General features: G+C 45.4%; 2 protein-coding genes across 6 annotated transcripts in view; one reads left to right on the top strand and one right to left on the bottom strand.

The window, feature by feature from the left end:
* Positions 1-8106: 8106 nt before the first annotated feature.
* Positions 8107-9778, bottom strand: POLR2L (RNA polymerase II, I and III subunit L). The gene is made up of 2 exons (XM_010711142.3): positions 9564-9778; positions 8107-8450 (listed from the first exon to the last, which is right to left on the bottom strand). The coding sequence occupies exons 1-2, from the start codon at positions 9656-9658 to the stop codon at positions 8342-8344; spliced, it is 204 nt and encodes a 67-aa protein (XP_010709444.1). The 5' UTR covers positions 9659-9778; the 3' UTR covers positions 8107-8341.
* Positions 9779-9872: 94 nt separating this feature from the next.
* TSPAN4 (tetraspanin 4) overlaps positions 9873-22368 on the top strand; it is a 396192-nt gene continuing 383696 nt past the window's right edge. For 2 of the 5 annotated variants that reach the window (XM_085224349.1, XM_085224346.1), the window contains exon 1: positions 9873-10134. The gene's annotated coding sequence lies outside the window, so the exon portion shown is untranslated. Of the gene's footprint in view, positions 10135-10156; positions 10416-10477; positions 10735-22368 lie in introns of those variants that run through there. The other 3 variants (XM_085224350.1, XM_085224347.1, XM_085224348.1) reach the window with 3 other exon arrangements.

Here is a 22368-nt window from a genome sequence, read left to right as displayed (position 1 = left end):
GTGAAGAGAAATGGGCCACTGCCTGCGCTTAGAGGAGTCAGAGCTGCCTAGGTTTGCTGTGTCTCATCGCACAGCTAGAAAAGAGCAAACCTTTCTTTTCAGATGGCATTTGGGCAAAAATATAGATAGGAAAATGGATTTAGAAAGGGTAAGTGAAAAAAACAAGATATGTCCATTAATCAAACACAAATGAATGCGTTGTGCACTCCCAGCTCCACGCCAGGCAGCTGAGAAGTCCTTAACTTCAAGCATTGCTCAACGAAACATCAGAGTGTTATCAACACGATTCTCATCCTAAATCCAAAACATGGTTCATACCAGCCACTATGAAGAAAATTAACCCTATTCCAGCCTGAGACTAGGATACCTGACCGAGCCTGGGAGCAGCAGGAAAAGCATTTGCCAGAACCACCTCAGAGAGATGGCTGAGCTATAGGTGTCTTTAGGCACCCCAGGTGCTGTTCTTGCTCTGATAAGAGCTCATTTTGTTTCTCTTGCTGCTTCTTTCATCTCTAATGTGCAGGTGGCAAAGAGGGCAGCCATGGAGGGGCAACACAAAGGCCTCCTCTCCTGGTCAGGGCTGGGATGCGTTGAGAACCACCTCAAGTAACAACTCCACAGCTCCCATACCCTGGGCTGCAGTGGCCCAAAATGATGGGTGGGAGCAATCAAGCAGAAACAGGTGGTGTTCAGGTGGCAGGAGAGACAGCAGGGCCTGGAGGTGCCTATGGGGCTGGCAATGCCCAGTCAGCAGGGCTGGCAGTGGAGCTGGGGACCTTGAGCTCAGCTGTTTCCTGAAGCATCATTTCATGTTGCCTCTACCTCAACCACTGACATGACTTTAATACAACTTTTTAAAGTATGCATTTGTATCTAGTAAGCCCTTGAGTACAGCAGAGTCCCTTTTATATTGAAATTCAGGTTCCTCAATAACATTTTATTATGAGGCTTGCTATTTTTGGAATTGCTGTTACTCTGTTATGAGCAAGGCACCTAACATCCTTCGATATGAAATCATTAAGGGCACAGCAGAGTTCATTACAGGGGCATTTCTCTGGATTAAGAACAAATCAATACCACACACTAATATCACAGCCTGGTACCTGGCTTTGGTTGCAAACAGCACACCCTGAGAGGAAGATGCTCTTCTTTTGGCCTCTTGTGCTCTTCTTCCAATATCTTATTTACTGTTTTCCCCCAGGCTGTTGTGATGGATTTATGAGCAGACAAAATCCAAAGGTTGTTTTTCTTTAAGCTACCTGAATATTGTAGCTTTTAAAGTAGGGAAGTGAGAAATAACCAGCTTAAGTTTGCAATCTCGCTGTACCCTTGCATGCAATATGACTTCCCCTTGGAAGTGAAGGCCTGCAGCTCTGTCTGGGTACGCTCAGCTTATTACAGTCAGGGTTTAGAATAAATTTCAGATGTTTCAAGTTGAGAAAACATGGGGGTGGTGTGCTGGGAGAGAGGGTGAGGATTGTTTATAAGAACCTCCAACAGAGGGAAGAGCTCTGCTTGTGAAAATCTGCCTCAGCTGAGGTCTGGAAGGAGGTACGTGCTTCCAGGTGGAGGCTCCAGCTCTGCTCCTGACACCCCAAATTTGCTTCCTGGGCCTGGCTGGCCATTGCTCAGCCACTGGGAGCTGCATCTTGGGATAATTCCAGCTGCACTCAAAATGCGAACTTATTCCATGTGTCACTGCTCCCAGCTCCCACAGCACATCGCATTCACTTTGTTCAGTAGCAGTGTAGGAAGCTGTTGAGGCCAATGGCATTTGTTTCTCTTTATTTATTACAAGCAATATTCATCAATAGAATTTAATTATTACTTTTTTTTTTTTTCTTGCCTTTTGCCTTTTGTCTTTTGAAAATGCTGTTCAATGGAGAAAGGCAGCCACTTGTCTAGGCTGCATTTAACACCGAGTGGGTCCAAAGCAGGGAGGTCCTTCAAGCTGCTTTTGTCAGTGAAATTAACAACAAAAAAATCAAGCTAGTGAAGTGTGGAGCTGGAGGCCATCTTTGTAATGATCTGAAGCACTCAACCCGTTAGAAGCTTAATGCTTTCATTTACAAGATCGTTCCTGGAGGAAGACCTCCTGGTCAAACTGCTATTGCTCCTTTAAAAAAATAAAGTTTGTAATTGCTTTGGCTGCACAGCTCATTACAAGGAAAGGCCTACAGCTGAGTGCAGCATTCATCTTGCTTTTGTTTTTAAACTTTCAGTCCAGGCATTAGGTATTCCATTGCTGTGTATAAGTTTACAAATTCAATTACAGAAGCTCTGAACTTCCACTTTCTTTGTAAACGGGAAGCTTGAGGGCTGTGCTGTATCACAAACCACGATTGTATTGATAAACAGTTGGGCAGAGCCCTGTTAGCTGGTTTGTAGCAGCTGATCAATACTTTCAGGTGGTTGACACTGCTCTGATTACCATTCATCTTGTTTTTCCATTAACTGGACTTTTTCTCTTTTTGCTCTCCCAGTGCTGTCTAGGAAGGAGTGCACCTTTACACGCAGCACCGTAGAGAAGATGGTTTAGTTAAACAGGCCAAAAAAGGGTGTGGGAGGAAGAATTTGGAGGTAGCTTTGACTAAATAGCTGGAGATAGGTGGGCTTTTGGGATTTAGCTGTGTTCTTGTGCTTGCTGAATCACTGGGGACATTGATACTGCTGATCTTTGACCTGCCCACAGACAAGCAGAGCTTTGGGAAAAAAAAAAAAAAAATATATATATATATATATATATATATATATATATATATATATATGTATTCCATTAGAATTTAAAGGCAAAACATAATAGGAGTCCTTGTTAAGAGGGAGGCAAGAAGAAGCCAGGCATTGGATGAAATTCAAGATTTTCCTGCCCATTTCTGCTGATTTCTGAAGGGCAGAATGGGCATCATCTTGGCAGGGAAACCGAGGTGTATACTAGTGGCAGGCTTGAGTCACAGATGTATATATTTTTTCTAAGGCCTGTCTCTAAATATACACTGTAAGGACATGAGCAATGATGTTACACAGGGATGGGCAAAGGGGAGTCTGCTGATGCGATGAGCCCAGGAAGACAAGACAGTGGGATGGGATGGATCCCATGCACACCATGGAGAAGGGATTCCCATTGTCCCCAGAGAGATGTCAGTAAGGACAGTGACATTTCACTTAATCTCCAAAGTAATTTGAAGCTTGTGGATAGCACTGTGGTCAACCAAGGGAAGCAGCAGTTTGAGAAAGGTCAGCTGCTGACAGTGGGTGCTGAGCACAGCTGTACTGCTGCTTGACCTCAGTCCACAAAGACACCAATTCATTCCATGTTTTAAAGCAGTTCATTGCTTTGAATGCACTAATTACATCTTCTTTTGAAAGGAGAAAGTCTGATTTCTAGAGTGGGTATTGAGCATTTGTTCTTCCTATTTCTAAGATCAAACCTGTGCGGTGAGACATGGGTTAATTCAAAATCATTAGTGCCTATGGAAAGTCTTCACCACAGCCTCTGGGGCTGTTGTTTTGAAGTCTGTTGTTAACTGCTAGTTTCTTGCATTCCCCAAAGTATATGTGCTTTTAGCTTTTAGTCAGCTGCTCCATGCCTTTCTTTGATCGCTATTTGTTCAGCTCCTGAAAGCAGAAAATTATGAACCCTTTTTAATAAAACACTTGCTTTGTATTTGGGAGGGATAAATGAAAGACTTTTCTGCATGAATTTTCTAACTTGGCTGTTACAAGACATGATGTTTGATACAGCCTGTGGAGAGCAGTTATACTGGGAAGGAAATAGTGGGGAAGCTCAGGGGCTTTGTGTCCTCAGCTGTATGTGACCTGCAGGCCAAACCAAGGTGTGGGGCACCAAAACTTGTGACCAATAAAGTCTGAAAGACGTGGAGTAGAAATAAGAGTGAGGCTAGAATACTCAGCACTCTCTGCATGTCTTGGCTTTACATCTCCTATATATTTCTACAGGAGAGTGTTAGGGAGAAATAAATGAGGGTTTGCTACTCCCATGGAAATATCATACTGTTTCCCAGCACTAGCCTGAAGCACAACCAATTGCCCTGCAGCTCTCCCCAGGTGGCCAGAGTTGCTGAAGCCAAGGATAACTTGTTAACTTTTTATTTTTTTCTATGGTCTTACATGCTTGAGGCACACAAGGCTGAGGTCTGCAGCACAGTCTGAAGCTCTTTGAGTGTCTAAGTCTTGGGCACCTCCAACAGCTTTCCTTAGTAGAACGTAATAAAACAAATTAATCCTGGACTCTAGGTGGTCTAAGGCACCACATGGTATCAGACCATTTGAAGTCCCATTGAAATTAATGAAAAGACTCCCACAGACTTCAGTGGGCAACACATCAAACCATGTAGCGTGGCAAAGCCAACACGCCCTTAGTCTTTGGTTTCCAAATCTCTGCATTGTGTTGTTCCTGTTGAAGAATTAAAAATCCTTCTCGCTGGTGAGCAAAGCTGAATAAGAACTGAATCTGAAAACAAAACCGCTATGTAAGCAATGATGCTAATATATTCAAGTGGAAATCAAAACTGTGCTCATCATCTGGGCAGTTGGAGCCAGGTGGGAGCATTGTTATTTTGGAGATGTCTTATCAGAGCAATGGCAGGAGTAAGAAAATCTTGCCATCTAATTAAAGCTCAAATTCTGCTCAGAGAAGGGGCTGAGTACCAGTGCCAGTTGCTTACTAGGTTCAATGTTGAAGTTAGAAAATGCTTAGAATTGGGCTGCTCTTTTGGAAGCAAATAGACTGTAGTAGGTTTCCTTTTCCCTTTCTGTGGAGATTGTTTTCTCTTGTAGAACTATTTGCTGGAAAAGAGGCAGCTTGTGGTTTAGATCCTCATAGTTTGTTACCAATAAAACATAGACTTGCAGCTACACGACAAGTTAGGCATCTCTATGGAAACTTACAGCTACAGGGTTGTGCATTGACTGTAATGATGATTTTCAGATCTTTTATTTTTATTCACATAGAAGAAGCATATATGAGAATTCAGGCTTCAGGATCCAATTCAGGACTGCGACTGGGGAAAGGGCATGAGAAGGACAAAACCCAGCGTACCTCTCACAGTATATCGCCTGGGGTCAGGCCCTCCGCAGTGGCCTCCACTCTTTTTGGAATAGAAAGCTTGAGACTTGTTGTGGAGTACTGACCTTCCTTTGGATGAACCCAAAATTATGATTAAGTTCATTTTTAAATTTATTTTTTATTTTTAACTGCCATTTCTAGAAATGCAAAGCTTTCCAAGCACACAGATAACGTAGTGCTGAGACTTTGGGTAAAACAGGGAGTTGGACTCTACGAACAGATTTACCTGTGTTTTGACCTCATTCCATATCATATACTAATCAGGCATGACTTTCATTTTTATAGGATGGTGATGAAGAAGTGCCTAAGCCTCTCCTGTGCCCCCGAGAGGCAGATATCCAAGTGGTTGTGGTTCCTCTCTTCTGACTGCACTTGTTTCTTTGCCAATACAAAGTTAATGCGATCCCTACAGCAGTCTTTCAAAACCAGGTTGAGAAATTTCTGAAATGCTTCACGTATAAAATGAACAAGCAACTGCAGAGTAGCTGCTACACATTTGGTACGTTTTCTCTCTCCCTCTCTTTTCCTTCTGCTCTTTATTCTGCTAAGGTCTCCTTTTTAGATCAATTCAGAGGAAGCCAAGATGATTTTTTTTCTCTCTCTTGTGTCTGTGCATGTGTCTTTTTCATTAGCTTTAAAAAGTGTCATTGTGAGCATTTCTAATGGCTCTTCTCACAGAGCTGTGGCAGGTTAGGAAGCAGATGCAATACACTTCTGTTATTAACAGCTGCAGAAACAAGCATGGAAGAAGGACAGTGAAAAGGGAGTTACTTTCCTAGTTACTAAACAGCAAAGGTGAAAGCTGAGATTTATAGAAATCCAATGAAAAATTCACAGATTATTATTAAAAAAAATCTACTTCTGCTCCTGACCATCTCAATGACAAAACTCCTGAGAAAACCTTTAATACAGATATGATGAAGCAGTTGCTCAACCACATTGCAGAAATGGCTTTTTGGCCAATGCTGCACTTAGAAAAGGGGCAATGCAGACAGGTTGTTGTTTGCTGCTCGGAGTGATAGTAATGCTGGCTCTGACTTAGTCCTGCTACTTGCTCTCGTTTGCTGCTCCTTGTGTAACAGCTGGTTGGTGCAGTGATACCAGAGTGGGTGTTGTTGGCACCCACAGCGCCACGTTCTGTCTGAGAAACAGTAGTAAGAGCAACCAAGCTGGCTTTTTCCTTAGAAACTCTGAATGAAGCCTGCTTTGTTTTTGCAATCTGCTTCTTCATTATAATGTTTAAGAGCCGTAGCTTTTTTTATCAAGTAACTTAACCTTGTGCTGGTATTGCTTCGGGAAGAATCTTGTTATTCTGAAGCAGAAAGCTAGATTCGAAAATTGCTTTTAGAGAGAGAAACAAAGTACTGTTGGCTCTCTAATCCCATCCTTTGGCACTGATGCATGGCTGCCTCAGTTGAAGGCAGCAGTCTGAGCTGCTGTGCTGTCTCAGTACCACTCTGTGGACAAATGCAGGTAAGTTGATCCTGGCATTTGGAGCTTTCTGTGAGCAGGTTAACACGTATCTCCATGTAACGCTCCACTGTAATGTGGAAAGGTCCTACAGGAGTTCAGCTGGGAAAGGTCATCTTATATTTCATAGTGTTCCTTTTAAAAAACAGCCTGAAAGAGAAGTGGCTTGGTTTTTTTTTAGTGCATTTTGCTAGATAATATGGCAGTCACGCAGAACAAAAACTATCCAACAAAGTGAAACAAATACTAGAATTGTTTAATTCTCTTTGCATTAAGCTAAAGCTTGTGGTTTTAGTGTCTTTGCAGAAGAACTGCTGAACATGAGAAAACTTTCCCACTATCTCATTGTAATAAATTGAAGAGTAAGTTCAAGTGTAACGATTGGTGGGGTAATAGCTATAGCCAAAGGCAAGCTCTCCTGTAAGTGTTCTTTTTGAGACAATTTTAAGGTTTTTAAGGTTTGTGCATAGAAGTCTGACTGAGTCTGACACTAAATAGCATCAGTGGAAAGGCGGGTTTTTAGAACCAGCTTCTTTATAGTTCTTAAACTAGAGAAAATAATCCAGATACCTTTTACCCAGCACCTAAATTTGACTGCTGAGATTTTAATTGAACCAAGATAACAGCAGGCTGCAAGTTAAAGAATTATCATCTCTCAGCCTGTTTTCTACAAGGCTGCATAACTATGATTTGTCCTGTATTTGCACCCAGGCTGATATTGCATTTAAATGGAATCCTGAATGTGCACAGACGTGAAAGTAGCCTGCTGCACTTTGGGGCAAGATAAGCTCACGTGTGTGTACACACTAGTGAGAATAATGCTTTTTCTGGATGTCAGGCAGTTATGTGAGATGTGGTCCAGCCTTTGGCTGACAGTGCAATAAGGTGAGAAAAAAGGCAGGGTCAGTGACTGTCATGCAGCAGGACCCCTCCACGAGCTCTCAGTGTACAGCTAACTTCTTAGAGTTATGTTCCACCAGGAGAGCACAGGGCCATCTTAGTTTGTCCAGGCAGTTCCACGCTGCATGTACAGTCCTATGTGAAGCCAATGAAATGACTGACAAGTGGGAAGCTTGCATGCATACCAGCTACACAGCAGTGCTGGTGTTTAGCAAGACTTTGATCCTGTTCACAGTAACATGCATAAATTCTCACATCCATTGCCTTCAGTGGGAATGCTCAGCCATATTTTACCTGAGTGAAGAGCACTGCTCCACCTGATTTACTGTTTTCTGTGATAGAACTGTCAGTGTTTTGTTAAAAATTGGGGTACAGACTATAGGCTGACTTTAGCTGAAGTGAAAAAATGAGGTCTGCAAGCTACTAAGAGTAATGCCTCATTCTTACCAAACAAACAGCCCCTATGCTGTTGCTGGAACCCAGAACTTTGGTCTGTTTCTAACCCCCCTTGACTGCCTACCATCAAACACTGTATTTTTAACTTAATGGTATCTCTAACCTCAAAATGACCAGTGCAAGGACATGGCGAGATGAAAGCATATGCTTAACTCGATCCAGCAACTACAGGAAGGCTACAGGCAGAGGCTTCCTCTAGTTCAACATTTTATGTTCAACATTTTATGTGTACAGATGATTATATTTCATAAAACACACATTTATTTTTGCTGGCAGAAGCATCTAAAAGTTCACAAAAAAAAAACCTAAAAACAACCTCTGTGCACTGAATTAAAGAGAAAAATCTACATTTTTAATCTCTAATTCTGAAGTGGACTTCATCCTTCATTTATTTCCTTGAAAGAAGTTGGTGACTGGGGCAGTAGACTCTCATTTCTCCAGAGGTGCATAATTCAAAAGCTTCTCAATCAGATCCACGTGGGCTAGGAGCATCCTGCGGCAGCAGTATCTCTTCAAACCAAGGGCATCCAGGGCATCTCTATTAGTGAATAAGAACAACATTAAAAAAAAAAGAAAAAAGAAATGAGTCAGAACACTTGTAAGTGTTCCTAAGCAACACACTGATTACTCTGAGCTTAATCATAAAGAAAAACTTGTTTGCAGTTTAAACCAAGACATTTAGCGTGTGCTCTTAATGTTCTCTTCCATTTACTGCAACAGGCATGGTGTTTGCCTGTTCTCTGGCCAGCAGATGCACATGATCTTCTGCTAAAAATGGAATCTAGCCGACCAAACTACCAGAACTTTCAGAAGTCTGGAGAATTCCCACAGGGTCAGAACCATAACAGACCGGATCTGAAGCAGTCTGTCTTCTGAACCAGCCCACTCACAGAATCACAGAATGGCCCGGGTTGGAAGGGACATCAAGGATCATGAATCTCCAACCCCCCTGCCACATACTGGGCCACCAACCCCCCCAATTTAATGCTAGACCTGGTTGCCCAGGGCCCCATCCAACCTGGCCTTGAACACCTCCAGGGACGGGGCATCCACAACCTCTCTGTTCCAGCACCTCACCACTCTCCCTGTAAAGAACTTCCCCGACATCCAACCTAAACCTTCCCTCCCTCAACTTCAAACCATTTCCCCTTATCCCGCTGTTATCTACCCTTTCAAAGTCACGAGGCACTGCAGGGTTAAGTGAGTTCCAAAAGTATTTTGGCTTTGGAAACAAATTTCTGCTCTTCACAGATAGAAAGAATCATTTAATTACAGTAACTTAGTTTTGTTCCCTCAAGCACATCTTGCAATACCAGTCTGGAGAAAAGAGCTGATCTGGTTACAATCCTGAGCGGTCAGGTGGTGTAAGAGGAACACAGTTTGAAGCCATTTCCCCTGCTCTTAAAATCCTGGCCAGCCCTTCCTGCCCTGAGCTGGCTAAGACACCCTACAGGTGTATGGCAAAGCGAGCCCTTTGTGAGCCAACCGAGATCACGAGTCCTCAATGGATACCGATCCACAACTTCCAGAAGCCTGTCGTTCTCCTGGCAGACACTTCTCTGAAGTACCGACGAACGACAGGCGGTCTCCAGACGTACGGGAACGGCACAACCTCATCCGAAATGGCAGAAGGCGCAGAAATAACACCCACCCTTCCGTATACTCCGCCTGCAGGAGGCCGAGATAAGCTTCCCACTTGTTTCCGACGATTTTGCCGCACGTGAAACACCTGACCGGGATGATCATGTTCGCCGGGCCCGCAGCTCGCCGAGCGTAGCCCCACGCGCCGGCTTCTCCGCGCCTCGCGACACCGCCCGGCCGCTCCCATTGCGGCGGCGCGCGGTGGGGGGGGACGGGCGGCGCGCGCCGGGCGGGCTCCTCGGGACGGGCGGGGAGGAGCGCTCGCGCTCCCCCTTTCCCGTGCGGGGCGGCGGATGGTAGCGGCCGCCCTACGGCGCCCCGCGCGGCTCAAGAGTGTGCGCGAGCGGGGCGGGCTCGTGATCGCGTTTCGCGTGCGCGGCGCGTGGCGGCAGCCGGGGCCGGCGGAGCGCAGAGCGGCTGCACCGGCGGGGCGGGCTGAGGCGAGGAGGCGCCGTGCCCTTCCCTCCTTCCTCTCCATCCATCCCTCCCTCCCTCCCTTCCTTCCTTCCGCGCGCTCACTTGTTGCTCTGCGACCGGACTCGTGCAGCGGTGACGGCACTTCTTCTCGCGTCCTGCCCGAGGTACCGCAGCTGCGCGGGGTGGAAGCGCAACTGGTGGCCGCAGCCCGGCGCCAGCCAGCGGGGGACGGCAGCGCTGCGGGACGGGGCGGCCCGCTCCCCTTCCCCACTCTTGGCGGAGCGAGGAGCGGTAGCGCGCGGTCCGTCTCGCGGCTGCGGCTCGGCGGCGCCGCTTTGGGGCGGTTTGCTCGCTCCCCTCAGGCGGGGGAAGGCGCCGGGCAGCAGCGGCGTTCTGCGCTCCTTTGGAGGAAACGGGGCTGGGGTTAGCGGTCCTGCGGCGGCAGGTTTGTCGGGAGTTCCTGAACTCCGAGGCTGGGGGGCTCGGCGCTGCCCTCTTCAGCGTCCCTCGGTCTCCGCGAGCCGCGCGCAGCGAAAGCAAACAGCAGCGGAGCAGCGAGGCGCACGCCGTCCTTGAGGCGCTCTCCCGCTCGGGGCGCGGCGCAGCCCGAGGGACCGGAGCCTTTCCCCGCTCCCCGAGCGCGGCCGTGGCCGAGGCGGCTTTACTGGCGAGGGAAGTTGGGCAGCGGCGGGCGATGCGTCTTGAAACTGCTGCGTTCTTCTCGTCTGAGCGCTACGCTTGCCTGGCTGCGCGCTACGATGCTTGTAAGTTCAGGGAGGCACGGCGCCGTTCCGGAGAGCCTGGGTTGAAGCATCGCCCGGAGCGCCGTCGGTCCTTATCGCCGGTTGTCCTCGGGCAGAGCAGGAATGCACCCACAGTGCTGTATTTTCCTGCCGGAGCATCTGCGAGTTGATACGGCGCGCAGCACAGAGCCATTACTGTCAGGCGTATGAGTTACGGGGTCTTAATGCGCAGCTTATGTTAATGCGCCTTTCGTGCCTCTTTTTCGAACGGCTGGGTTACTGACCCTCCGCGCAGACCTAACTTGAACTGCAGAAGAGCAAATAGTTTCCTTTTAACCAGCAAGGTTGTTTGAAGGCGGTTTTGCAAATGTTTGCTAATGAAAAGACAGCAATTTTTACAGCCCCGGTGCAATTACACTCAGCTGTGCACAGAGCAACATGGCTTGGCTTGGAGGGTGGAGAAACCTCCTGCAGATTGTTATCATTATCGTTGTTTCAGGCCAGTGGGAGCCAAGCTGTCTTTTCTTTTTCTCCTTTGATTTCTTTCTTTTTTTTGGGGGGGAGAGGGAGGGAGTTGAGAATTTGGAGACCGTGCTTTGATGCGTTTTCAGCACCAGGGCTCCAAAGCAATTTTCTTGTTGAGCTGTGCCATGAAAGGCATTTGTATTTGGAGACAGAAGTTTGCTGATGGGGAGGAGAAAGAGGGGTTATCGTTGATATAGTTTGGATTCTTACAGCTGCCTGGAGGAAGTGCTCGTGTTTAGCTCTTAAAAACGAAAGTGGATTTTAACTTTCCCCCCCCCAGTTCTCACATGCAACTTTGCATCTCTCTTGAAGGAAACTTTCCTCTGCTGTTTTCACAGTGTTTGAATTTGCTTTTTCTGGACATCCTGCTTTGATTAGTGATGATCTTAGTAATCTAATAGCTCTTTTATGGCTGCAGCTTGTTTGATTGTAGAAAATGTTTTTGATCTGTGACCTGGTGAGATTGCTGCACGCAGAGAAGTTCTCTGCTCAACCTGACCACTTGCCAAACCGCAGAAGTCTGTTGGGGGCAGGGGAGATGTGTGCATATGACTATTAATACTCCTAGGCAGTGTTTTAGGGGCTGTAGCTCACTCTGGTTAGGTTGCTTGTTTCTGCTCCTTTGTCAGGAGTGAGCTTCAATCATTGCTGTGCTACCTTGAAGTCTTTTTTTTTTTTTTTTTTTTTTCAGGTGAGCTGGGTACTGCTGCCAGCTGTTGCAATTCAGTACTTAATCAAGTTAAGACTCTAAGCATCCTTCTGAAGAGGGATATAAACTGGAAGAATTGCAGGCTTAGGTCTCCTTAGGCATCCTTCTGAAGAAGGAAAGGAATTGCAGCAGTTGGTAAATCCTACACAGGTCTCTCTTACAGTATTTGTAAGTTCTCGTTCCGTTCTTGATCTCTTGCTGCTCAGAGCAAGCAGCAATCCTCAGAGCTCTGCTTCTTTGGGCTTTCGGTAGTCAGGGAGCCCATAGGGGCGTTCCTCAACTGTAGTAGAAGAGGCTTGTCTACAACTGATTGAGTTGAAATACTTGGAGAACTGTAGGCTGGCTTTCTGATGTGCTTCTGGAACAGCTTCTGCCGTGTGAGGCTTTGTTGTGGGGCGCTGCAAATGTATCCTGCTTCTTGGTTAATGCAGTACAGACCTTCCTGTGATGTGAAAACCTTTGAAAGCCACTAGTATTCAGTCCCACCATCGCTGTTGGGTTGAGGCCCAGTATTAGCTTTCTTTTATTTCTTTGGTGAGCTTCAAGCTGTAAAACGCATCTGAGCACAATTGTTCTGAAGCGCTCCTAGCAATGAGTACTGAAAATCTAAGCTTGTGACTAAGCAGTGCATCCTTCTTCCTTTTCTCCCATCCGCAAAATGTAAGAGGAAAATATTACCGCTTGTTTAAAAAAAAGCAAACAGAAAAAATCCCCATCGAAACAGCCAAGTGCCCCGAGTGGCTGAACTCATCTTAAAATACTCCTATGGTTCGAGTGGCTGCATGACTTCCTGCTGCTCATGTTGGCAGATCGTGTCTTTCCTGACCTTGTCGCTGTGGTTGGGGCTGGAGGTGGAAGTCATGGGATCTCCACGTTTGTGTTGGTATCGTGAGAAACTGTTGGCTGGTAGCTGAGATTGTTGTTGTGTTTTGCGGGTTGCTTTTGGTCAGGTTTAGGTGTGCGCTCTCTCTGGTCTGGAGCCTTCAGTGCTTTTCACCCGTGATCTGCATACATATAGATGATCTCAGAACTGAAGCCCTGAGTCTTTAGAGGTCTGATTTGCCAGTTGTAATTGTGTTCCAGGACAACGAATTGCTTAAATCATAGACTTCTTAGAAGAAACTTTCACTGACAGTGGTTTTTTACTGTTGGTCTTAACTTGCAGCTTTCTGGGTATCTGTGGCTGATGCTGGCTTTGTAGGAGTTAAAAGCTGTGTTTCCTGTCTCTTCCTGAGGTCGCTTAGAGAAAGAATGTTCAGCTTTCCCTCCATCTCTGCCTAGCACCGGCATTGCATGTGTGACTGCAGAAGTTGTTGGTATCACATCCAGTGTTGTGCAGCTCAGATCTCATTGAACTAAAGAGGAAGAACTTGCCTGAATGATTAAGTTGGATATTCTTTAGTCAGGAGCTGAAATGTGATGTGGAAAACTTAACAGCTAAATACTGAACAGCAGAGAGCCAAAGGGAGAGGGGATATTTAAAAGGCAGGGTGAAACTTGGCTTAGCTGGTGTTTTCTCAAGCACGTTCTCTGCTCCAAATCTATCACGTCCAGATTTACTGTTGAGCTTTCTCTAGTCCTGGTTCACTACCCAGAACTGTCATTCATCCTGTTGTGCAAAGAAAAGTGGCTCCCTCTGGGGTGAGCCACCGTGACTTTGAAAGGACTTCCCTTCTCTCCTGCTAAAGCTTCCAGCTCCAAGGAGCAAAGACGAATCAAGGCTCCAGCTTGGTTTTTCCTCTGGATTTTTGAGTTGGCGACTCTGTGTCCCACTGCACCCTTTGTCCTTCTGCCACTGCCTCGATTGGATGTCTCTCTATAGGTGGTGGTGGGGAGGTGGAGGAGCCAAGCAGGAGAGGCAGGGCTGATGGAAGGAGAAAAGCCTCGCAGGCTCTGGTGAGCTTTGTGTTGTTTAGTTGCCCCGTATGGTGTTTAAAAGCTGCTCAGGGCCCTGGATTTACTGAAACAAATACAGAAGCTGCTAAGAGGGAATGAAGAGAAACATCTCTAAGCTGGGGATGTGACTTGGGCTTCGCAGTAATACCAGACAAGCCTGATGCTGCTGATTTCATTAAAAGCAACATTCGGGGACTCAAAGAACAGTTTAATACTTACTATATATATATTTTTAAACATGCTGACCTTATCTGGTAAGCCTGTAATATTTGTTGCAATGAAGAGCAGCTGGTGCATAAATACATATATAATATCAGTTGCCAACTCAGAAAGCTGTGCTCAGCCCGTGACTTGTTTGAAGTAGGGTTGCTATTAAAAGGCAGGTGGCAGGATGTTTATTTTACACCTTGTTAATTGCCTGTTTTTCCTGCTGTAATTGGCTTCCTAATGGGGGCAGAATGCACTCGGTTTTGCACACAAAGCTTCATTAGTGACAACCGATGGAAAGGATTTGGAAGGTGGGATTTGTATGAAATGTGTATATTGAGTAACAGATGTCTCTGCTAAATAAAGTGTATGAGGAAGTCCCATAGATGCATCCAAAAATGCAAATGCTTTTCCATAAATGATTTAAGGTGTCCTTGTGTTAGATATGAAGCTCTCTGCCTGTTACTTGAGAAGGGGGTGGAGACTTTAGCTTGTTAGTTTTGTAGGACAGAGATTGTTCTGCTTCGCTGGACAGGAGTCAGGATGCTGGGATGGTGCCTCGTGCCTGGGACTCTGACGGATTTGTGAAGATATCTGTAGTGATCTTCATAGCTCCTGCTAATCAAATGGGAGGACGTGGTGGGCTGTGGTGGTGCTTAGTAGCTCTCTGAGATTTTTGGAGCCTCCTTTTCTGCTTGTGTGTGTTACTGCCATATCGGGTGTGTTGTTTGCACTGGGACCTTGGGGGCAGTGAATAGCCATGGAGGAGATGCATGGCTGGAGCATCTGCATTTCCAGTGTAATCCCGCTTGTGTGTGAAAGTGAGGGCTAAGGTGTTCTGGCTGAGGAACTGCACAAAGGTGGTTCTTGTTTTAATGACGACTTGAAAACAAACAAACAAAACTAGTTTAGGGCTGGTTTTATCTGTCAAGTTTGTTCTCAGCAAGGTCACATCACGGCAAAAGTGTAATGCTTTCCAGGCTTGGATTGAATATATTTTATAAGAAAATGCCTTTATTACATGAATAAATCACAGCCTAATTGACTGCATCTTGTTGTGGGGAGGTAATATCCTGAGGCAGCATTCTAATCAGAAAGATCACAGGAGCTGCCCATCAGCTCTGCTCTTCCATGCAAGCGTCCTCAGATGACAAAATAATCCCCTTTCTTGGGATAATATTTTTCATTTCTGCAGAATCTTTTCTTCCAGAGTAAAGGGTGGGCTGTGAAGCTGATGTGAGGCCAGAGCATGTCGAGCATTAATGTTTGAAGGGAGGAGCTCTGGTGTATTGTTCTTGCATGGGGAAAGCAATATGTACATTCCTGATGAGCTCATGGGTATCCTTTTCTTTGATGTACTTCCTTCCTGTCTTTGTCTGGGATGTCCTTTCTCCAGGTGTAAAATCACGTTCTCTCCCATCAACACTTTAAATGAAGAGATTGCAGCAAAAAGTCCTTTTTTGTAGACTACCCTGGCATCTGCGGCTCCCTGAACTCTAATGAGAGGGGCTAGGGAAGTTTCTAACTTACTTTTGAGGTCTGATCACTGGGGCTCTCGTAAGTGATGATGTCTGTATTGGAACAAAGAATAGAAGAACGGGTTCTATAAGATTGAGGGTAGTCTTTTGGGTGTGCTTATGTTAGTATATAATCTTGCTGCTTGGGTTGTCCCCTCCATTGGTCTTCAAGCCAGTCTCATCTTGCAAGCCTGGTGGGAGTGGGAATAAATGATTGCCATGAGTCAGAGCAAGGATCCATCTTTCCAAGTACCTTGTCATGCTGTGTTACTGCTATACTCTTGCGTTAAGCTTATGTTTTATGAAACTGTAGCCTTGTTTCAGAACTGAGTATGGAAGGCAAGACAGTTCTCATTAAAACCACTGAGCTGAGGCTTGGCACCTCAGCCTGCTGCGGCTGTGTTGAGGTGCTGTAGGCGAGCTGGTTGCCCTGAAGCAGCACCGAAGTTGCCCCTACTATGAAGTGCATTGTGGTGAAAGAACCATCTCCAAAAGTTCCCATTGGCACAGCCTAAGTCCTTCCAGCCTGCAGGACTTTCAGTATGGATGTGGGGAGGATGGTGGGGTCAGTGCAGGGAATACAAGGTTAGCACTCAGGTGAGTGGGCTGCTGTACACCTATCATGGTGCTATCTGCAGGGAATGTTCTGTTGCTTTGTTTATTAAACTGCTGTTTTTAAAATTAAAAACAGCCAACTGTTTCATAAAATATTAAAAAGCGCCGCTTTCGTCTCTCTCATCAGATTAACCATGTCAGTTTGTGTGTCCTCAGGGTGATGAAGCTGATCAGATTGGTGATTCTGGCAACTTAAGGATGCGTTAAAGTGACACGCTTCATCTCACAAGGGATGCTGAAGCTATCATGCTGCACAACTGGGAACCGTAGGGGTCCTGCACTTTAACTGCGGATTCTCAAATGAAATCTTGCAGAAGCAATACAGTTTGCTGTTGTATGAGTGCATTTCTTTTTGTTAGGGTTATATATATATATATATATATACTTTTTTTTTTTGTGAGACAAGATAAGGTAATGTGGTGGTAGAAGCATACGCTGTGACTGCACTGCAGGAAGGAAAGAAATTACTGCGTATTCAGTATGAAGGCCAAAGACTGTTATGTTCTAGTTGGTAAAGGGGAAAAAGCCTTTGCATTGCAGTAGAATTCTTTATGAATATAGATTTTGAAACTGTTTTGCTTGCAGTGGATTTTTTCATTGAAGAGCTAGTTGCAGCACTTGAATCATGATGCTGCATCACTGGAAGAGCAGAGAGTTGGGTAATGGGGAGTGTAGCTACTTCAGGACTAGAGGGATTAGGGAAGCCTTCAGCTTGCTGCAGAGATGCCCTGAGGCCTGTGTGCTGCCCAAGCAGCATGTTGGAGATGGGACTGAGCTGTGCAGAGGTAGCTTTTCATTCTGTCTTGTCTCAATCTCGCAGCTCTAGCTCTTCTCAGCGTGTGCGCAGTACTTGTGCGTACTGCAACACACCAGGGTAAATAGTCACAAAACTTCAGTATATGCTCGGTGCAAGAGCAACCTGATTTCTGAATGTCTTGGTTGTCTTAAAGGTGTGTTGCCTCTTTAAAACTAGTATGTAATAGCACACGGGACATGTGACTGTTGCATTCCCTCTGTGTGCAGCTCAGTTGCGTACGTGGGCATCCAGGAGTCTGTTCTGAAGGGCAGCAGTTCCTTTGTCTGATCTGATACGCTGCTGTGCTTTGTGGTGGTGTGAGAGAACAATGAAGTAAAGCCTTCAATCATATGACCTGATCAGAAGGGGTTGTCTGTAGTGATTGATAAGTCTTCTCAGAACAATAGGCTGTCTGAGCCTTGTTCAGGGACTGATGGTTTTGGTGGGGCTTTGTGTTCATCTTTGGCCTAAGTGAGGGAATGCTGAGATCAAGGTTGCGGTTTGTTTGCAGCTTGCCTTCAAATCTCTGCCTAATCTAAAATTGTACTTGTGTGCATTTCTCTGTTCTCTCCAGATTGAAAAGAAGCGAATCCGTAAAGCTATCCGGAGAGCAGTTTGCCCATCTCCTTTAGGATGTTCTGAGTATTTTGAGGAGAGATGCTCCTTTGCCCCCTGCCCTCCCAAATTATTTTGATTCCTTAAATTTACTCTCTCCAAAGTAGATGTAAAAATGTAAACGCAAAGACATCTTTCATTCTTATGTGTCCCTGACCTGATGAGCGTTAGGCTGAGTGAATGAACTCTTCCCCGAGAGCCTCTCCCTGCCCAGCCTTGTCCTGCAGGCTGCTAATATGACCTTGTGGAGCTGCTGCTCTTCTTCACTTCATTTATGACATTTGCTATTCTCATTAAGAAGATGAGAAGCTTAACATTAAGAAAATACTGTGAAAAACAGCTTATTTTCTTGTTTGTTTGTATTGAAAGAAACCTCTGACAATGAACTTGTGTGATTCCACGTGGCTCTGTAATAACTGAATTGTGTGGTGGTTTGGTGTGGCTGAACGCTGGCTGTATGCAGTGCTACACAAAGGATTGCACTTGTCTGCATCTGAATCAGAGGTATATCTGAATGTATTTGCATTTGTGCAAAGAAGGTGGATTTTTCTGCTTCTGTTAAGCTACTTCCCTGGTGTGTGGGATCAGTTTAAGAAGGTTGAGCATCCCCACTTTCAAATGCACATTGAACAGATATGCTTTCTCTTCTATCCTGTTCTGCTTTTGAATCTATGGAACAAAATAGCGTGTGGGTGAAGTTATGCCTCCCTCGAGCACATTTGCAGCCACTTTGTGGAGGGAGGAAAGGCATGTGGAGCATGGAATAACTGTGTCTGCTCTGTGAAGGTATTTGCCTGCTTATGTAAAGCAGTGCTAGTTAAATGCTCTCTTTCAAACATTCCTAGCTTCAGTCACAGTGGTAGAGGGTTTGAGCTGAGCTGCAGTAGCTCTTTTTCCTCTGCTGCTGCTGTTTTAGGCATTCTGCCTTTGTCAGAGTGAATCAGGGCACCTGGAGGAAAGGCACTGCGAGATGGCTGGTACTTCTTGCCTCCCTTCCCTTGGAGAAGGGCTGGTAGGTTGCCTTTATCCTAAAAGGCAGGAACTGCCAGGAAGATCCTGCTCTGCTGCTAGAGGTCAAAAACACAAAGATGCACGTGGTGCCAGCTCGAAAGTAGAGATGGAGATTTCTTCATCTGGATGCAGTGGTAGGCTTGTAAAACGTTTGTTTTCTGAAAGTCTTTTGTGATCTCTTACTGTTCTGGGGTTTTGTTTGTTTGCTCTCTTTGTCAGTAAGTGACCATTCAGTTTGGCAGTGCCCTGATGTTTACATTACCGTTAGAGCCAGTTTAGCATGGACCTATTTAGCATTGTTTTTATTGCTTGCTTGCATCCCTGCTCTGCTGTGGGATTGTCATTAAAGTGCCTTTTGGGTGTCTGCTTTGCTGTCAGCTCGCCTGGTTCCTAGGGCTTGAAAAGCTGTTTGGGGATTCCTCTGGGAGCCTAAGGGAGTTACTGGAAAGAGTTCAAATTCTCCGAAGTTCCTGAGAAAGCTGTCATAAGCCTTGTGGCTGTTGGCTTATAGCCACGTGCTGTATTTGTGGGACACATGATGAGCTAGACAATAAAGGTTTCAGGATCCTTTGTATTGTACTGTGAAAGGAGATCAGTTCTGGACCAAAATGGCATTGTTTTGGTCAGTGCAAGAACACACAAGATTCTCTGTATCAGAGATTTACAGTTTAATAAGCCTTGTTATTCTGGCTTCATTGTTTTGGTTTGTTGGGTTTTTTTTTGTGTTTTTTTTTTTGTTTTTCCCTTTCCCTTGGGCTTTTTCTCTGTGCAGCCAGTTTACCTGCTGGAGACTCAATCCCAGCAGTGTTTTATCCAAAGTTACAGTGCTTTTGCACCCTGTGGCTTTTGGCAACCAGTAAGCTCTATTTACCATGCAGAGTGCTGGTTCTGATGGCAAGTGCTGTTGTGGAAGAGCCAGCTGTGCTTTGCTGCCATCTTAGCTTCTTGTCACAGTGAGGAAAATGGTTTCCATGACCTCTTCTTAAGGTACTTCCTTAGTGTATGTGTCTGTATAGCTACATATGCACGGTGTATGTGTTAACCCTGCCTTTGCCTGTTGGTGACTGGTTCTATTGAGTAGGCTTTTATGTAAGTTATAACTGGTTCTGACCCTGCATATTTGCCCTTTATCCTCAAGGCAGTTGCCAGTTTGTGTCCCCTTGTCTGCCTCTGGTGAAAGGGAAGAAGTCAGAACTAGTTTATTTGCCTCATGGAGCACTCTCAAATTTCCTTTACGCTGCAGGCTTGGGACTTTATCTTACGTTGTGATAGAGAACACTTGGTAGAACCAAATTTTGAATAACTAGTGATGAAGTCTTCATTTTCCATGGGAAGGAGGTTCTTTGCCCTATCAACTTTCATTCTGTGGCTGTCTGTCTTGCTGCAATTGTTTTCTGTTTTTCATTTAGTACAATTGCCCTGAGTTCTAACTACTTAGTAATATGAGTAGATTAAAAAGTTGTCCAGAACGGTGCTGAAATGTCAAGAATGTGCATTCAAAGTAATTTCCAGTACTTGAATTTAAAACAAAGGGTGTTGCTGCATTGAAATTTTTTGATACGTCTCTCTGTTTGGGACTTAAGCTGGGATGCAATCCAAACCAAAGCATACAAGATCCCTGGAGGGAAAAAGCACAATGCAAATTGGAGGTAGAAAAGTCAGTCTGAGCTTCGGTTTGGCTTTGTCTTAGCAGTCTTTGAATGTGTGCCAGCGATGGATGTACAGCAGTAAGACAAATATTTAGGTGCTGCTGTATAGCCTATGGAATCTTCTGTTCAGTGGCGTGCATTACAGTTTTCATAGTGGGTCTAAAAAAATTGTGCTTCCATCAGAACCCGCATTACTTAATTTCAGCACAGTGTTCTGACAGTCTTGAAACATGTCTGCATTTGCTTGCACAGAGCTTGCTTGGATGCAGGTCTTGCTTCTGTTGATTTCTTTTTTCCTTGGCTTGCCTCCTGCAGATATAATAGTAATAATATAAAGTCCCAGAAAAATCCTCTCCAATATGATGCTATTGCAACTGATGCATTGGTGACTGCAGCGGTTACTGAAATAGTGTTTGTTTCTGTTTTATCTGCATGTATTTGCTCTAGAGTAGGGCTAAGCGTTTGGACAGCTGTATGGGTATCACCAAACAAGTCAGGTTGTCTGTTTCTGAGCCCGGGTTGGAGCTGGAGATGGGAGTTAAGGAAAAGAAACTCTTCTGAAATGTGATATCTTAAACTATTGGAGTGTGATGTGTGATATCTGTTTGCCTGCAGGGTCAGAGGGGGCTACTTGTATCTGAGGAGCTGGGCAGGGAATAGGTCAGAATATAGAAGGAGGTACTCAGCAGCTGTGCAGGTGAAAGCAGAGTGTGACTTTTTAGTCTTTTCTAGATTTGCATCACCACAGGCACAAACAGTTGTTGCTTACCATTATGGCCTTGACTTGAAATAGCTGATTGTGAGTTGTAATGTCAGCAAGGGTCACTGGCGCTTGGTGGATCGGTACTTCTTGTCCAGCACTCAGCCTTGTGCTAGGTGGCAGGGACTAGACTGACTGTAACAAGGAGATGATGGCAACAGGGTGGGAGAATCCTCTTGTGCCTTGGTAGGGCAGACTGCTGTGGAAATATAAGGGAATGAAGATTTGAAAATCACGAAGAATGCCAAAACAGGGTTTTTGATGTAGGGGCACACGGATGATGGAGATTGAAGGCTGAAGTATTGAACTAGATGCTACAGTTTATCTTCAAAAGTGGTGAATGTCTTGAAATGCTTCCTTCTAAGAGAGAGTAGCGTGTGTAATGGGCATACTGTGTTATGACTCTATGATGCACACATGTTCCATGCTGTCCTGCAGCTGCAGGGTGCGTCAGACTGACTCTCCCTCCCTGCTTATGCCAGTGGAGCAAGTCATCCCATCAAAACTTGTGAGGAAAGCAGCATTCTGTAACCCCGTGTATAAGGCCACCAGGAAAGTGTTGAAAACAGAGCCAGCCCTTCCTGCAGTGTTGGATGCTGCCTCCAGGCAGGTCAGAGCTGTCTGCATAGGGAGGCTATGAACCTGTCACTTCTACAACTTAAACACAGTTACTGGAGGAAGCTCTTCTCCGAACTGCAAACATGGGGTGGTTTTTTTTGTTTGTTTTTCCCACCGCCTCCCTTTTCCTGTCCCCCTTCACTCTCAATTACTGTTAGGCAGTCCTAACAGGCTTCACTTAGGGAAGGTGCTGTTTTCTTTTGCAGTTCACGGCACAGGGGAAAAGGGATTGCACGTGTGGTATTCTTGCTCCAGACACTTCTTATATCCCTCCCATTTCAGATCTGTTTTCTCTTTCTAAAAGCATTGTAGAGCAAAAGATGAGGCTCTAATGATGCAGAAGAAAGGCGGGAGAAGGAACCTTCTCAATTTTTTTTTGCAGCTTTTACATCACTGATGAAGAACACGATGTGAGTGTCAGTGTCTCTGTGCACAGTGGTTCAGAGCAGGTGTCTCAACTTGAGTCGAGTGTAGATGTGACATGGAGAAGGCAAGGCTGAAGGAGAGAGGCAAATGCAAAGAAGCTGAGCATTGAGGGGCATTAAAGCAGCTGGGAGGAGGGGCTGCACCTGACCTAGCTCTGATGCATACCCATTTCTTTTTGGTTTTATTTTTTCTAATTCTGATAGAAGAGCACAGGAATGGATGCGGAGTAGGAATTAAGTTGGATAGGCAGGATCCTGGATGCCACCTTCTGCTTGAGGGATGGCCTCAGGCATTCCAAGCTCTCCCATTTC

Source organism: Meleagris gallopavo, chromosome 5, assembly GCF_905368555.1.
Source record: "Meleagris gallopavo chromosome 5, MGAL_WU_HG_1.1, whole genome shotgun sequence".
Classification (NCBI taxonomy): Eukaryota; Metazoa; Chordata; class Aves; order Galliformes; family Phasianidae; genus Meleagris; species Meleagris gallopavo.
Note: the sequence above shows the minus strand (reverse complement) of the source record. Positions and strands in the feature narration are given on the sequence as shown.

Excerpts from the sequence above, each read along its gene's own strand:
- POLR2L (XM_010711142.3), bottom strand. The coding sequence starts at position 9,658 with ATGATCATCCCGGTCAGGTGTTTCACGTGCGGCAAAATCGTCGGAAAC. Across the intron at positions 8,451-9,563 it reads CAGGCGGAGTATACGGAAGG|AGATGCCCTGGATGCCCTTG; the intron begins GTGGGTGTTATT and ends ATTCACTAATAG.